Source organism: Bufo gargarizans, chromosome 4, assembly GCF_014858855.1.
Source record: "Bufo gargarizans isolate SCDJY-AF-19 chromosome 4, ASM1485885v1, whole genome shotgun sequence".
Taxonomy (NCBI): Eukaryota; Metazoa; Chordata; class Amphibia; order Anura; family Bufonidae; genus Bufo; species Bufo gargarizans.
The window spans coordinates 151,955,397-151,973,636 of NC_058083.1; the positions used below are offsets into that span (position 1 = coordinate 151,955,397).

At 46.5% G+C, this 18,240-nt stretch overlaps 1 protein-coding gene across 3 annotated transcripts; it reads right to left on the bottom strand.

Annotated features, from left to right (window-relative positions):
* Positions 1 to 246: 246 nt before the first annotated feature.
* C4H3orf33 (chromosome 4 C3orf33 homolog) lies at positions 247 to 15,388 on the bottom strand. Of its 3 annotated transcripts, none has more exons than XM_044289954.1 (5): positions 15,254 to 15,388; positions 12,234 to 12,293; positions 8,278 to 8,431; positions 6,436 to 6,596; positions 247 to 1,426 (listed from the first exon to the last, which is right to left on the bottom strand). In XM_044289954.1, exons 1-5 carry the CDS (start codon positions 15,335 to 15,337, stop codon positions 1,145 to 1,147), a joined length of 741 nt encoding a protein of 246 aa, XP_044145889.1. In that variant the 5' UTR covers positions 15,338 to 15,388; the 3' UTR covers positions 247 to 1,144. The 3 variants fall into 3 exon arrangements, with proteins under 3 accessions (XP_044145889.1, XP_044145890.1, XP_044145891.1); XM_044289956.1 differs by lacking the exon at positions 247 to 1,426 and adding an exon at positions 2,006 to 2,872; XM_044289955.1 differs by lacking the exon at positions 12,234 to 12,293 and having other exon boundaries at positions 15,254 to 15,358.
* Between the last annotated feature and the right edge of the window lie 2,852 nt (positions 15,389 to 18,240).

Here is an 18,240-nt window from a genome sequence, read left to right on the forward strand (position 1 = left end):
TGGAGTTGTCCCAACTCTCCCACATTGGCAGCTATTGCGGGAGCGAAGGATCGTTCTGTTGGATGCAGCTCCTTTGTTCTGAGGACATATGCTGCCAAAAGAGGTATGCTTGTTATTCTTATTCTCACGAAACCCCTGCTTTTCCAGCCAGGCTGTGCTGCAGCCCGGGCCAGGATGAGATATTTTGCTACCCTAAGCAGAGCAGGTAAATTGCACCCTTCCCCCAACTATGAAAAACAAAATCAATTTAAAGTGACTTTACTTTTTTTTTTTTTTTTTTATTGAGAAAGAAAAAAAAGGAACATACAAATGTATTTGTTATAAAATTTTGTATTTAACGTTATTAATCTCTAATTTTTAGACCTTACTTCCTAATAAAGATATTAAAGAATGTCTGTTTTAGTAACTAACTACTTGAATAGGAAGGAGCCGTCCTATACGAGTGAATGGGATGGCTTGCAATTACACCTGCTCACCGCTGCGATGTCGAGCAGGTAAACAATAAAGGGAAGGCTACGCTCGTAAGGAACGTGGTCTTCTCTTTAACTAGCTGATCGGCAGGGGTGCCGGGTGTCGGACCCCCACCAATCTGATATTGATGACCTAACCTGAGGATAGGCCAACAATATTAAAATTCCGGAAGAACCCTTTAATGATCACAATCAGAGTGTTCTCACAAACAGAGAGAGGAAAGGAGATAATATGCCTTCAATAGCGGTTGGCCAAATGTTCTCCTGACAGCTATCTCCCCCATACACATACAAGCTTGGTTTGGCTCAGAATGTATGCATTATGAAGATGACAGAAGAGAAAGCCACTGCTAGATGCCTCCGGCAATAGCTTATCTCCCTGGAGAACAAAAGGTCTCATGAAAAAAAATTCAGTTCACCGAATCCTTCTCTTCCCTAAGATCATCTGCTGGTGAGAATCAGGAGCTCTCCATACACAAATGCACTAATGTGTATGTTGGAAACACTCACAAGGGATTAGAAAACTAATTCCTCCCTCGGAGGTACATATGAACATATAACGCTTCAGGTGTGCACCGCTTTTGTGTAGATGTCATACTGCTGCCATCCAGACAAAGCTGCTGACTGCAGTCTAGGGCCACCACGCTTCATACAGAAACACACCGGCATACAATTCAGGACCGGAATTTCTTCCAGTACTTTGTCATCAAACTGAAGAATTGCTTCACATGCTGAATAATACTATTTCTGAGAACTGCATTAGTCAGTATGTTCATCTGGCTCTCTCGTTTCCAGAGCCCTTTCCGTGCCTTCTGTGCCTTGATCTCTGCTTGAAGTAGTCTTTTGTAAAATGCCAAGTGATGTCCTGGTCCCTGATGTACACCCCGAATATGAGCTGTTCTTCCAAGTCCTTCTTTTAATAGCACCACATTCAGACAGTCATTGATGAAACCTCCCTGTGAAGAGGCCAAACAAACATAACATTAATATCTGAAATAATGCTTCATAAACGCACATTGCTCCACTGGTACCTTTACAGGTTTTCAGATCCAACCCCGATGGTTATTTTTTTTGGAGTGACAGGGAACAGATCAAAAACATAATATTAATATTGGCCTCTGCCAATTCCATGCTGCTAATATTGCTACTGTCCACAGCACCCAGAACACATGAAACCCCAGACTATCTTTGCAGTTTTGGCTACAGGCAATGTTCTGTCCACATCTGCAATGGAGGCTCCAATAGAAGTCTCCACTGCAGATTTAGTCATATTGGGAAGAAAATCAATGCAGTAGGCACAGCTATTTTTTCCAGTAAAATGATGTACACTCTACCGGAAACCTGATGGATCTCATTATGAGACCTGTTTCACATCTGCGTTTTGCAGTTCCAGACGGTGCCGACTGAATTCCATCCGGCCCCATTCACTATAATGGGGACTGGCAGGGATTTGGCCTCACCTGGCAAACATGGCAAGAATCAGCGGGAAGAAAACCGCTGGCTGATTCTCTGCATGTTTGCTGGGCTGCGACGGGATCTCCGCCGGTCCACATTATAGTGAATGGGGCTGGCGGGTGTCAGCTAGCATCTGGCAGTGCCAGATCCAGACATCAACAGCCTGCTGGAGATGCCCAAGTCAAAGGGTCCATCAACAGCCTGCTGGAGATGCCCAAGTCAAAGGGTCCATCAACAGCCTGCTGGAGATGCCCAAGTCAAAGGGTCCACCAAGTGCCATAAGTGTTCGTCATGTGATGGATCCATTCCAGCTTGAATTTGGTTTTTCTGCTCCAATGACAGAACAGAAAAAATAATTCAGAACACAGTTGTAACTCAGTCTCAGAATTTATTTTCTGTAAGAGACATCATTAATCTATTGTCCACTGTTGAGGTATGGCCGATATGCTGTTGATTTTTTTTTCTTTTACGCTGTAGGCATAAAATATGCAGTGTTTTCCTTTGGATGAGATTTTAGGAAACCTCAAGCACATGCTGCTGAAAAATACTTGACATGCGGAGTTTAAATCCACAGCATGTCACTTTATACTATGAATATTACCCTTTGCACCGGGTGATATCCTTGTAAAATCCACAACAATTCTGCATAGATTCATCCATAAGATCGGTAGGAACATACCAAAGTGCTATATCATTGGTTATAGACTATTTAGGCTATGTTCACACTGACTCTTTTCCGCATGGATTTTGGCAGGCTAAAAATGCCTGCAGTTCACCTTTACTGATGTCAATGGCACAGAGGGAAAAAAGTGGCATCTCCATTCTTTATGTGGATTCCCATGTCCCATCAAAATCAATGTGAGGTCTAAAGACGCTCTAAAAACGGTGCTGGAATAAAAACCTTCTTTTAATAGCACCACATTCAGACAGTCATTGATGAAACCTCCCTGTGAAGAGGCCAAACAAACATAACATTAATATCTGAAATAATGCTTCATAAACGCACATTGCTCCACTGGTACCTTTACAGGTTTTCAGATCCAACCCCGATGGTTATTTTTTTTGGAGTGACAGGGAACAGATCAAAAACATAATATTAATATTGGCCTCTGCCAATTCCATGCTGCTAATATTGCTACTGTCCACAGCACCCAGAACACATGAAACCCCAGACTATCTTTGCAGTTTTGGCTACAGGCAATGTTCTGTCCACATCTGCAATGGAGGCTCCAATAGAAGTCTCCACTGCAGATTTAGTCATATTGGGAAGAAAATCAATGCAGTAGGCACAGCTATTTTTTCCAGTAAAATGATGTACACTCTACCGGAAACCTGATGGATCTCATTATGAGACCTGTTTCACATCTGCGTTTTGCAGTTCCAGACGGTGCCGACTGAATTCCATCCGGCCCCATTCACTATAATGGGGACTGGCAGGGATTTGGCCTCACCTGGCAAACATGGCAAGAATCAGCGGGAAGAAAACCGCTGGCTGATTCTCTGCATGTTTGCTGGGCTGCGACGGGATCTCCGCCGGTCCACATTATAGTGAATGGGGCTGGCGGGTGTCAGCTAGCATCTGGCAGTGCCAGATCCAGACATCAACAGCCTGCTGGAGATGCCCAAGTCAAAGGGTCCATCAACAGCCTGCTGGAGATGCCCAAGTCAAAGGGTCCATCAACAGCCTGCTGGAGATGCCCAAGTCAAAGGGTCCACCAAGTGCCATAAGTGTTCGTCATGTGATGGATCCATTCCAGCTTGAATTTGGTTTTTCTGCTCCAATGACAGAACAGAAAAAATAATTCAGAACACAGTTGTAACTCAGTCTCAGAATTTATTTTCTGTAAGAGACATCATTAATCTATTGTCCACTGTTGAGGTATGGCCGATATGCTGTTGATTTTTTTTTCTTTTACGCTGTAGGCATAAAATATGCAGTGTTTTCCTTTGGATGAGATTTTAGGAAACCTCAAGCACATGCTGCTGAAAAATACTTGACATGCGGAGTTTAAATCCACAGCATGTCACTTTATACTATGAATATTACCCTTTGCACCGGGTGATATCCTTGTAAAATCCACAACAATTCTGCATAGATTCATCCATAAGATCGGTAGGAACATACCAAAGTGCTATATCATTGGTTATAGACTATTTAGGCTATGTTCACACTGACTCTTTTCCGCATGGATTTTGGCAGGCTAAAAATGCCTGCAGTTCACCTTTACTGATGTCAATGGCACAGAGGGAAAAAAGTGGCATCTCCATTCTTTATGTGGATTCCCATGTCCCATCAAAATCAATGTGAGGTCTAAAGACGCTCTAAAAACGGTGCTGGAATAAAAACCGTGCAGAAGATGCAGAATTAGTTTTTCTTTTAGCACAGAGAAAGCTCTGGGTGAGCTCATTCTGCAGTATCTTGTCCCAGTATTGCTCTGATCTTTATTCCTAATACAACCAAATAGAAAGAACTAAAGTGAAAGAATCTGTTTTCTTTCTGTGATCGGCTTCTGGCTCGTGCACACGGCAGAGCCCTCCACATGGAGCCTCTATGGATGTAGATGTGCGGTTCTGTACTGAGTTTGTATGCATGTAGATCTTCTCCCCTACAATGCCTCACTTCTGCAGTTTGATGGAACGTGTCACAATTTATATAATTTAATAGCATAACAAAACAAAAAAAGGTTATTTTCAGGTTACATGGAAGTACTGAAATGAATGCATCCACCCCATGCTTCAGGTGAGTCACCAGGAAAGGAGAGTACTTACACTGGAAGAAAATCCGGAAAAACAGGTTTCTGAAAGTTTATTGTTTATATTGATATGATAATCTTATGTCCTTCATGTGTAGAATACTCTGTCTGAGAACCAAATATAGACTGCTGGATATACTAAATACACTTTGTAAAACGCTGTGTGTGTGACTAGAAAACCCTTTCACTAAAGGCCCCGTTACAAGGGCCAACAATAGGAGCAGGTATCCAGAAGGAGCATTTCAAGGAAAACTTGTTCCTGATAATTACCCCGGGTAAGGGTCCATTCACACGTCCGTAAGTGATCCACAAAACATGGACACCTGCAATGTGCGACCGCACATCACAGAAACGATATAGAAAATGCCTTTTCTGGTCCGCAACTGCGGACCAGAATTGGACATGTTCTATTTTTTTCATGAACGGAATTGCGGATCCCGAAAAAATGGATGCGGATCCAGTGGGGTGAAGCTCTGCATTTCTGCTGGCCAGAAACGATAATTTACTTGCCTGCACGATCGACTGTTTCACCCGATAAACACAGCCGGCTTAAATTACATTAATTTTGCAATTAATGTAATTCAGTTTTGCTGTGCGCCTTCCCTTTGCTAGGAGAAAATACACAAAAACTGCATGCTTTTTTTTATGCTGCTATGCTGCATCCAAAACGCATCACAGCCACGACACGTGGCATCACTCTTATTTAGTGGAGAGATAGTTTAGAAAAAAAAGACAACTGAGGGGAGATCTAATAACTATTGTGGGGTTTCGCTCTGGTAGATAGGGTAAGCGGGCGCAGTACAGAGGCAAAATACAAGTTCTTAACTCAAACTTCTGTGTTTATTCACACTTGCGGCAGTTGCACAAAACAGCATGTAACTTTGCAAGTCTTTGGTGTTAATTCACACACAATGGAAAGTTCATATTGCACAAGTCACCTTCCTTGTTGGCAGTTCTGCCTCCAGTAGTCCACATCAGGCTTTAGGGGGCCTGTTCCCCCTGCACATAGGTCTCAGCCCTCCAGTCCGGCAGAAAACCTAAGATCCCAACACAGAGACTGAGCTGCTGAGCCCAGCTGCCTATTTAAGGACAGCCAGGTGCTGCCAAAACCCGGACCGGCACTTAAACTCCAGTCCGTTATTTGACCTCATCTGGCTGGAAACCAGCCCAGCCGCCCATGCTGGGAGGAAAATACCTGCCTTCCCAGACAAAACCCCTTACTGTGTCACACTATGTAAAAATATATCAGGGGTCAGTACAGAGATCTCTCCCATCATCTATTTATTCACAGGACTATGCCAAGGGGACATCCTCTGCGTCTGGAAGAAAGAAGTCTTCTACACCTTTGCTGGATAACAGGTCGAACTGGATGGACATATGTCTTTTTTCAGCCTTACAAACTGTGTTACCCACTCCCCCATAAACTTGTATGCTTAAGCAGACAATCTGCTGCCGGTGCCTTCTCCAGTGAGAACAAAGGACATGTCTGATCTTTTTTCTCCTACATTTGCTCCTGGGCAAAGAGTCGCCACACATAAGAAGTTTTGCTCACATCGGTGGGTTCGGGTAACTAAGCTATATTGTGTATGGGCACCTATATAGTTTTAGGGCTGTAATGTGATTACCAAAAAAAAAAAAAGGGCTGACTGCCATCTGCTGGTCCTTTACAGTACAGCTTGCATTATTGAGTCCTACTCTAGAGTGCCCATGAATTTAGCCCTATATTTTGGCAATACTAGTAACATTGAGGCTCTTACCCTGTTGATGAAGACAAAGCAGTCTAGCATTGAGTCCTCTCTGTTCAGTAACTGAAACCACAGCATTTCTGAGGGCTGGAGATTGTTCTGTAACCATATCTTGCCATCCTGGGTCAATTCAACGCCAGCAAGTCTGACCAGCAGGCTGCCCTGCCCATGCCCTGTGGGCATAAAAAGAATTCAATAGACTCAGTGGGGTAACTTACACCTAATCTGCAAATGCAAAACACAAAATGTCATATTCCTTATATACATGAAATTGCATGAAATGTATTCTTCCTAATCTTTACAGAATAAGGACCGTGGCTTTGGTCCGCATCTGATCCGCATTTTTTGCGTGTCAAATGTGGACCCATTCACTTCAAAGGGGCTGCAAAAGATGCAGACAGCACAACGTATGCTGGATCTGTATGTCCGTTAGGGGGCAGGATATTCCGTTCTGCAAAATGCGGAACGCACATGGCTTTTACCGTGTTTTGCGGACCGCATGAATGAAGCAGCTGTCTGCTGCTCCATTAATCTCTATGGGACTGCGGGAGATAAGCTAGCACTGTAGCCCTGTATGGGTTTGCTCCCTCTGAATGTAATCAAGAATGCTCTTATTCACCGACAGCAAACACATATCTTGAAAATGGTGAGGAACTGAAACACAAAGTATATCAAAATGTTGTAGAACTTTTATATATAGTGGGTTGTCCAAAATTAGGAAAAAACGGAAGCCTTCTTCAAAACAGTGCCACACCTGTCCAGATGTAGTGTTCTTTTCAGGGAGGGGGGAGAAAAGCAGCCATACCTCTAATCATGTAGACATATTTACAAGGGAAAATACCCTTAAAAACTGTCTGGCACACTGCTGGTGCCACCGAGGTCAGTCACTGGATGCAGAGGACCACCTGACCCTATACGTGGCCCAGCAGGACGTAAACAAGCCTACTGGAAGATCACTGAATGCAGCCAGGGTGCTGGACCAGAGCGTCAGGGACAGGTGTGTATGAATCTTGTATGAGGTCCAACACCTTAGAATATCTAAGTAAAAACCAAATTGAATCCTGGAAAATTATTTTAAGGCTGGGCCAACTTGGCGTCATGTGACAGCGAGATCGCCAGACCAATGCAGTCTCATAGCAATTCAATGACAATGATTAGATTTGATGTTGCCGTGTAGCCCCAGCCGTATTGTGCTGCACAGAAATATTCACCCGACATAACAAAATGTGGCACAATCTTAGACTAATTAAAGGGGCTGGATGTAGGGGGAAGTCGGGAAGGAGTCGGGAGAGATAGCAGTCGGCCGAAGGATCGTACCCCCAACAGCTACTAAATGTGTATGGGCAGCTTATGACCAGACCCATCCTTCAGCCCCCTCCACTGAATAACACTGCAAACGGCATAGAAACTAGTGCTTGTAAAGTGCTACGCACCTCCATCTGTGGCCATGTTCTGGGTGGGAACACTATACAGTCAGTGTAGAGACTGTACTGAAACAAGGGGGTCAAACTTCAAATATCTGGACATTGGGGCAGATTACCTTATATCGTTTTACGGGTAAGTCACTTACAGTGCTACTTAAAGGCTATTTGGAAAATTTTTGATAAGGTGGCCAACCCCTTTAAGATAAACTTTTTGACTACATGAAGCAGAATGGTGTTCAGAGGCAGACATTCACCGTAATGATTATTAGTAAAGCCGTTAAAGGGGTTTTTAAAGGATTTTGTTATTGATGGCCCATCCTCAGCATTGGCAGGCGGTGGCTGCTGTCCTCCTCTCTTCCTTGTCCCTCGTTATCTGACCCTCTGTGGTCAGTGGCTATAAACGACACTGTATTCTGTAGTGTATACTTACATTTCTTCTGTACAGATCTCAGAACAGGGAGACTAATAGGAATGTGATCGATTTCTATGGTTTCTTCAGTCACACAAACTACTTTCCCGCGCAGTTTCACATTCTTCTTTATGAACTGTTCCGGGATGTCTTTAGCTTGTGTAAATTTTGTAACCTGGTAGAAATTAGCAAACACAAAAATCATTAATTGCATACATGGGACATAAACATATATGTTTATTATATAAAGATAATGCATTCATATGAAGAAAAAAAAAGAAAAGTAAAACCTGTTGAAGAATCCAGTCCCAGTGACTATTTTGAAGGGTTGTACTAGTTTGGGCCTAGTTCACACTCCAACAAAAATGCACTGTGTGACCAAAGCCTTAAAGGGCATCTGTCAGCAGATTTGTACCTGTGAAACTGGTTGACCTGTTACATGTGCGCTTGGCAGATGAAGACATCTGTGCCTGTTAATCAAAGTGTAGAGGGAGCGGCAGTTGCAGGAGAGAGTAGAGCCTCTAAGTGTAATGGTAACGCCCCCGTTGCTCCTTTAGGCTCATTTGCATATATTAAAGCATCATTTTTCTCAGCAATGAGAACATGTGAACATGGGATCCACACAGATGTCTTCAGCTGCCAAGGGCAGTTTCATAGGTACAAATCTGCTGACAGACACCCTTTAAAGTGGTTTTCCTTAAGTACAGATGTAGCAGGGTTAGCACTCAAGCTCCAAACTCAAATTTCTTAACTCATCGCGTTATCTTGAGACAAAAGCAATTGAAGGTGTTTGCTCAACGCATTTAGTTTAGATAACACGTCTCATAAAGCATGTGTGTAAGGTTACATGCACACGACCGTATGTGTTTTGTGGTCCGCAAATTGCAGATCCGCAAAAAAAAAAACAGATGACGTTCCGTATGGCATCCGGGTTTTTTTTGCGGATCCTATGTACTAATGCCTATCCTTGTCCGCAAACTAGAAAAAAAATAGAACATGCACTATTTTTTTGCGGAGCAACGGAACGGACATAATGATGCGGACAGCACACGGTGTGCGTTCGCGTCCGCGTTTTTTGCGGACCCATCGAAATGAATGGGTCCGCATCCTATAAAAAAAAAAAACGGATCGGACACAGAAACAAAATACAGTCGTGTGCATGAGGCCTTAACGCTACTACATCCGTAGGTCATAAATATCCGATCAATAGGGATCCAATCCTCTGAATGGGACCAAGCTGCAATACCTTGCCCGGCTGCTACTGAATAGAATACAGTGTATACAATGAAGAGACAATGTGCACACACAAGCTCTTTCGAACAGGGTGCTGAGAGTAAGATTTCTACCTATCAAATATTGATGGCATACGCTACGCATACACCAGGGATCAGCAACCTTTAGCTAGGAATGTTTCTAGAGGCGGGCGAGGGGTGCGACCGCACAGGGCGGATCCCTCAGGACAGAAGAGGGGTGGAGCCGTCAGCAGGGCCCAGCGCCGGAGGGGAGCCATTTCTGTCCTTAGGACAGTGATACAGATGAACGGTGCGGAGGAGCAAGGAAGAGGCGTCTCCCTTGCCCCTTCCTCTGATAGGCTACAGGCCTAGTGCCTGTAGCCTATCAGAGGCCGGTGCAGGCGGCGCAATGACGTTATCGGGCTGCCTGAGCCGTACAGTGCGGGACACAGGCCGGAAGAGGCCTGCATCGCATTGCTAAGCAGCTTAGGGTAAGTATAAGTGTTTATTGTTTTTATTATTTATAGTATACTGTGGCAAGAAGGGGTCTGGGGGCCCTATATACTGGCGCACTATGGAGGCCACTATGGAGTAGAGGGGAAGCACTATGGGGGCCCTATATACTGGCACAATATGGGGGGGCACTATGGAGAAGAGGGGAAACACTATGGGGGCCCTATATACTGGCACAATATGGGGGGGGGGGCAATGTCTCGGCGATATGGAAGTCAGAGACCACCTTAGGGAGAAGAAGGAATGGGCCGGAGAACCACCTTATCCTTGTGAAGAACCAAAAAGGGTTCTCTGCAAGAGAGTGCCGCCAACTCGGACACCCGTCAGATGGATGTGATAGCCACAAGAAAATACTACCTTCCAGGACAGGAGTCTGAGTGAGATCTCCTGCAAGGGCTCAAGGGAGAAGTCTGGAGCGCTGAGAAGACTATACTCAGATCCCAAGGCGGTAGAGGAGGACAGTACGGAAGAACCGTATGGGCTACTACCTGAAGGAAGGTTTTTATGGCCCAGGACAGAAGGCGCAAACACCTGACTCTTCAAGGAACGAAGGGCTAATCCAAGGTCCAACCCTGATTATAGAAGGACAGGACAGTGGGGAGAGAAAAAATGGAATGGGGGAATGCCCCGGCTTTCACAGAGGCCCAGAAAGGACCTCCAGGTCAATGCAGGCTTCCTGGCCTGAATCATAGTGTGGATGACGTCCGGCGAAAACCCTCTCCGCGTCAGAATGGCGGTTTCAATAGCCACGCCATCAAACGAAGAGACCTTAAATGCTGATGGAAGATCGGACCTTGAGAAAGAAGGTCGTCTCTGAGGGGCAGTGACCAAGGGATGTCTTCTAGAAGGAGAACGAGGTCGGCGTACCACACGCGACGGGGCCAATCCGGAGAGACTAGGATCGTCGAAATGCCCCCCACTAGATATTTCGTAGAACCCCGGTAGGAGTGGTAAGGGGGAACACGTAAGTAGGAGAACTCATGCCAAGGGGATAACAGGGCGTGCACGCCGCATGCTTCCGGATCTCTTACTCGGGAGAGAAGGAGGGGAGCTTTTGTATAGTGGGAAAGATTCCCTGTAGAAGGAGGGATGTAGAGGGCGCCACAGTCCACCGGTCGGGACATGAGCATGTCTGGAAGTGGATGGCCACCGAACGAATGCCCCGTGCAATGCAGATGAGGGAAAGGAAGTAACGCAGAAGCTACCAAGGCTTGCGGGGTGGCTATGAATCATGAGCCAGAGGAGGAAAAATCAGGAGAGGAATAGGCTATTCCCCATCTGAGACTGGCGCTATACAAAAGTAGCCAGGATATAGTGGCTGTGCAAAAAACTCTGCCTAAGGAGGAAGCCAGGCAAGGGGAGTCACACTGTATTGCCAGCACTATACCTCAGCAGAGGTGGGGCCACCCGTAGAAGCCACCGAATGCAGTGCTAGAAGAGTCCACTACCTGACGAAGGAGCTATGCAATAAGAACCCTAGTTTGTAGTGGTAACGCAAATACCACTCCCCCAGTAGTAGCTAGCGCTTGCCCATCAGTGCAAAACTGAGGGGGAGGCCTGACTATCCCGTAGAATCCATGTACCATACTGCTCCAGAGAAGTAGAGCTACCGGAAAACACTCTGGTATGGCGGGAGGGTCTTCTTTTTGGCGGACCTAGGTGACCCCTTGGCTGGCGGGAAGCAGGGGAGCTGGGCTGCCCTGGATCCTCCTTTTGCTTCTGTGGGGAGGTTGAGCGGTGAGGGACTCCGACACCGCCCTCGCTCCCTGGGATAACAGAGAGGCTGGACGACTCTGTTTCCCAAACCTAAAAGTGTAAAAGGAAAAAGAAAGAATTGGCTAAGTAAGCCGCCCTGCCTAAGGCAGGGAGGTCTTGCCTCCTATGACACTAAGCTAAAACTGAAGCGCTCTCTCCAGGCTGGAGGGGGTATAGCTGCCAGGGGAGGGGCTAACAGCTTTTGCCTAGTGTGAACGCCTGCATAAAATAAAAATGTAAATGTAATGTCTCCAAATTGCTTGACATGTGTAATTTACTGTACAACTGTATGGATTCTCGCAAACTTAATAAAAATATATTTAAAAAAAAAAAAAAAAAAAAAAAAAATGTATTTTTCACAAAAACAGTGGCGACGCAGACTGTTAGCTTCAGCTGACATTGGCAAATGTCTAAATCAGCTAGTTTATTAACCATGTTACTGATGACATTAGCCATTTAAACATAGCACATCCTTACCAGTCGTATGCTCCTGGCGCACAAAACGATGCCAGCTATTGCCAACCCTGTGCTGATATTCTGCAAAAGTAAATGACAGTCATAGGTAGGTTTATCGTAGCAGTAAGTGCACATTAGCCAGTGTATATACTTCTGCCCACAACCGGCCTATGAAGAATTTGTTTTATAAATCCCAGATGCCAGGTTGGGATGGTTCACAGGCAGCGGCTCGGGCACCAGACTTCATGAGAACATTTTGGACCTCAGTAAACCAATTGCTGCAGGAAATCCATACTAATATACAATGTGCGATCGTTGTTTATTACAGTGCTCTATGGAAGCCATTTCAAACGTCACAACTAGAGCGAAATAAGGTGTACAAGGTGTGGGTGTATGTGATGGACTAGAAAAAAAAAATCATGGAGTGTTCCGTCTCCACCCCTAACTGAGACGGCAGCTATGTCCACGGGCGTAAGCTCCTAGGTCCCAATATAACAGGGCCAAGTACCGTTTATATAATGGTGTCCTGTGGGACTCTTCAGGCGCAGGGACCTGGGGGCAGCTGCCACTTCTAAGCCCCGGCTTTCCAGCAGTGGTCAGGGTATGCTGAGAGCTGTAGTATCAGAACAGCTAGAGAGCCAAAAATGACAGTCTACTAAGGGCTTATTCACACAACCGCCAGCCCTTCCGTGTGCGGCTGTGTCGCAAAAGACAGGACACGTCCTATGCTTCACCACAATATGTGGACTTCAATGGATTCGCACCGTGATGTGGCACGCACACAGCCTGTAACTGTGTTTTGCAGATCCGCAGTTTATACATTATCTCTGTGGAGGCTTCACTGTTGGTTTTGGCGCAAAATCACTGATGAAAATCAATGAGCAAATACTGACTGGGGGTCATTTACCAAGGCCTCCTGCACGCGAACGTGTGCGCCCCGTGGCCGTGCTGCTGCCAGCAAATTGCGAGCCACAATTTACGAACACCGACCGTGGGGCAGCTGCAGCGGACCCATTCACTTTAATGGGTCCTCGATCCGCCCGTTCCGCAAAAAGATACAACATGTTCTATCTTTTTGCGCAACGGAAGTACAGGACGAAACCCCACAGAAGCAGTCTGTAGTGTTTCCGTAGGGTTCCGTTCCACATCTCCGGATTTGCTGACCCATTGAAGTGAATGGGTCCGGATTCGTGATGTGGAATGCCCGCGGAACGATGCCCGTGTATTGCGGATCCGCATATGCGGTTCGCAGCACGGAAAAACCTACGGTCGTGTGCAAGAGGCCTCAGATAGTTTTTTTATGCCAGTCTTAGGACTGTATTATACCTGCAGATGAGCAATACAATTGTTGGGAGGAAAGCGTTCCTTCCTGGCAATCGCCTGCTCGTCAGTGAAGGATGCAGGTGATGCCATCACTTGTCCCCACACCGAATCATTATTTGCCGGCCACAGGCCGTGCTCCGCATGTTGTGGTGAAGCATGGGACGTGTCCTGTGTTTTGCATTAGAGTCGCACAATCTGCCGCCGGCAAATGATTTTAGCCTGCATAAAAAAAAAAAATGCTACGAACGGTCGTTAGCGATGATCTGACCGACTACATTGTCATAAATTAAGCAAATCTATGGCAGTCCGTGCACCCGACGTAAAAAGAACTTCAGCCGCTGGCAGTAGTTTTTGGCCAACGTTTACACCCTTTTCTACTTGTAAGGCCTCATGCACACAACCGTGCCATTTTTTGCGGTCCGCAAACCGTGGATCTGCAAAAAACGGAAGCCGCCCGTGTGCCCTCCGCAATTTGCGGAACGGAACGGGCAGCCCATTGTAGAAACGAAAAACGGACAAGAATAGGACATTTTTTTTTTTTTTTTGCGGGGCCACGGAAAGGAGCAACGGATGCGGACAGCACACGGAGTGCTGTCCGCATCTTTTGCAGCCCCATTGAAGTGAATGGGGCCGCATCCGAGCCGCCGTTTGCGGACCCAAACAACGGCCGTGTGCATGAGGCCTAAATGTTAGTAAATTTGCCCTCTTCGCCCAACTGTATAACTAAGACATAAAAAAACAGCCTGTGACTAAATATTCTTCCACCTCTGGTCAAAAAAGGGACTTACGACATTTTTTTTACAACTCAAAAAGTTGCAAGTCCCTGGATAAACAACACCCAGTATCTACTGCTGCCAGAGTTTTGGTGTGGATTTTTCGCCAAAATTGCAGCCATCTCCCACGGTTTTCAATAGGAGGCCGAGCGTGCCAAGACGGGGCGGCGCCCAGACAGACGTGTGGGGTTAACCACAAGCAGGTCTGCAGCATTGACAGTAAGGCAGACGAGTGTGTCCGGATGCGTTGCAAATGCGTTCAGTGAAAAATGTGAAAGCAAATTGATTAAGTTTTGCCTGCGATCGCATTCATTTGTTCAGTTTTTATTGCGCAGGTGCAATGCGACTTAATGCGTCTTGCACGCGCGTGATAAAAAAAAACTAAGGGTATACAAACATCTCTTAGCAACTATCCGCGAAAAACACATTGCATCCGCACTTGCTTGCGGAGGCGGTTTTCACACAGCCCGTTTCACTTCTATAAGGCCAGCGTTGCGTGAAAAACGCAGAATATAGAACAAGCACAAGTGATGCGTGAAAACCAACACTCATGTACACAGCGCCCCATTTAAATGAATGGGTCCGGATTCCGTGCGGGCGCAATGCGTTCGCATCACGCATTGCACCCATGTGGAATACTCGCTCGTGTAAAAAAGGGGCCTAAAAGCTCACGGCAGAAAACGCTGCGATTTCTACCATGATATAAGGCAGGATCCACCAGGTGACCCGACCCTGAGGACCTGTAGGAAGGGGCGGGGCATACATGCAGGACCCCCACTAATCCTTTCACCCATGGGCACCACTTGCACGTAGTTTTCATACCCTCCATACTTTATATTATATCCTCACAGATAAACCACGAGTTTTATGCCGAAAATGCAGACATCACATAATCGCTGCCGCTCCCGTAAACCTGCACAAGCAATAAGCAGACACGCTGCCTACCCGGAGTATATACAAGTGTGAATCAAGCAGCCCGGAAGCCTTAGCGATGACGTTGTCTGCAGACTGTCCGTCACCGGGCGCCATGTTGACACAGCAAGAACGAAGCTAAAAAATATCCTGCTTCATCCTGCTGTGCACTATATGCACACTAGGGGGCAGCAGAGTTGGATGGACGTATAAAAGCACGATCTCAAGAACCTGCGTTACACTTTCATGTACACTAGGGGGCAGCAGTGTCATTGCGATAACGCAATGTAAAATGAATAGGAGCAGGCGCAGGGTCAGCGAATTTATGTGGCGGAATAATAATGGCGCAATGTGATAAGCTGCGGGATATGTACACACTGTGCACTGACAGTCCCTATCATGTCTGTGCACAAGGAAGTATTGGGAGTAGTTCTGTAAAATACATGAAATTGTTGATTAGCAAAAAATTACTAGGCGTGTGCTGCTCATTCAGGGGCGAATTGGGAACGTAAAGTGGCCCTGGAAAAATAAAATAAAACTGGCCCCATGTTGAGGACGGAAATACAGTTGAGTTCAGGAGGGCAACTGCGGCCATCAGGAGAGCCTGGGAATTTCCTTGTAGAGTCTATGGCCAATCCGCCCCTGTGCACATTTTATATCTATGGTGCTTATGCAAAAAAACTAACAAAAAAAAACAACATATATATATTTTATAAGCTAGGCTTCATTCACACATCAGTGATTTACAAATGTGTGATGTCTGTGTTCTCCACAGACAGGACGTACCCATTCATTTTAGGGTCCATTCACAAGACCATATCTGTTTTTGAGGCCTGTAAGTTGCAGATCTGCAAAACACGATTACAGTCATGTGCGTTCCGCATTTTGCAAATAGGAATGTCCTTCCCTATGACAGAAGTGCCTATCTCTCGTTTGCAAAAACAGGCAAGAATAGGACACGTTCTATCTTTTTTGTGGAGCTAAGGAATGGCAGTGCAGATGCGAACAGTAGCGTTGAGTAGATCTGAAGTGGAATTCGGACCAAAGTTTAGGAAAAATTAGATTCTAAATAAATCCGAATTTCCTCGCACTTCATGGTAATAAATAGAGATGAGCGATTCGACTTCGGAGATTCGCATAAAACTTCGTTCTAATACTGTACAGTATTAGAATGTATTGGCTCTGATGAGCCGAAGGTATTACTTTGCGATGTCTCACGAGGCTTCACATAGCTTCAGAAATAAATTTAGGCCTCATGAACACGACCGTTTTTTTCTCTACGGTCCGCAAAAACGGGGTCCGTAGGTCCGTGATCTGTGACCGTTTTTTCATCCGTGGGTCTTCCTTGATTTTTGGAGGATCCACGGACATGAAAAAATAAGTCGTTTCCTGGCCGTGCGGAGCCAAACGGATCCGTCCTGAATTACAATGCAAGTCAATGGGGACGGATCCGTTTGACTTTGACACAATATGGTGCAATTGCAAACAGATCCGTCCCCATTGACTTTCAATGTAAAGTCTGGAGTCTCTTTGATACCATCGGATCTGAGTTTTCTCCAATCCGATGGTATATTTTAACTTGAAGCGTCCCCATCACCATGGGAACGCCTCTATGTTAGAATATACTGTCGGATATGAGTTACATCATGAAAACTCATATCCGACAGTATATTCTAACACAGAGGCGTTCCCATGGTGATGGGGACGCTTCTAGTTAGAATATACTACAAACTGTGTACATGACTGCCCCCTGCTGCCTGGCAGCACCCGATCTCTTACAGGGGGCCGTGATCAGCACAATTAACCCCGCAGGTCCCGCACCTGAAGGGGTTAATTGTGCGTATCATAGCCCCCTGTAAGAGATCCGGGGCTGCCAGGCAGCAGGGGACAGACCCCCCCTCCCTCCCCAGTTTAAATTTCATTGGTGGCCAGTGCGGGCCCCCCCTCCCTCCCTCTATTGTAATAATAACATTGGTGGCACAGTGTGCGCCCTCCCTTCCTCCCTCTATTGTATTAATACGTTGGTGGCACAGTGTGCGGCCCCCCCGGTCCTCCTCCCTCCCTCTATTGCATTAATAACATTGGTGGCAGTGTGCGGCCTCCCCCGGCCCCCCTCCCTCCCTCTATTGCATTGATAACATTGGTGGCAGTGTGCGGCCTCCCTTCTCCCCCCCCCCGATCATTGGTGGTAGCGGAGTTCCGATCGGAGTCCCAGTTTAATCGCTGGGGCTCCGATCGGTAACCATGGCAACCAGGACGCTACTACAGTCCTGGTTGCCATGGTTACTTAGCAATAGTAGAAGCATCATACTTACCTGCTGGCTGCTGCGATGTCTGTGTCCGGCTGGGAGCTCCTCCTACTGGTAAGTGACAGGTCTGTGCGGCGCATTGCTGTCACTTACCAGTAGGAGGAGCTCCCGGCCGGACACAGACATCGCAGCAGCCAGCAGGTAAGTATGATGCTTCTACTATTGCTAAGTAACCATGGCAACCATGACTGCAGTAGCGCCCTGGTTGCCATGGTTACTGATCGGAGCCCCAGCGATTAAACTGGGACTCCGATCGGAACTCCGCTGCCACCAATGATTGGGGGGGGGGGGGGGGAGAAGGGAGGCCGCACACTGCCACCAATGTTATTAATGCAATAGCGGGAGGGAGGGGCCGGGGGAGGCCGCACACTGCCACCAATGTTATTAATGCAATAGAGGGAGGGAGGAGGACTGGCGCACACTGTCGCACCAACGTATTAATACAATAGAGGGAGGAAGGGGGGCCGCACTGGCCACCAATGAAATTTAAACTGGGGAGGGAGGTGGGTCTGCCCCCTGCTGCCTGGCAGCCCCGGATCTCTTACAGGGGGCTATGATATGCACAATTAACCCCTTCAGGTGCAGCACTGAAAACTCAGCTCTGAAAAAGCTTTTATGCAGACGGATCTTCGGATATGTCTGTATGAAAGTAACCTACGGCCACGGATCACGGACACGGATGCCAATCTTGTGTGCATCCGTGTTCTTTCA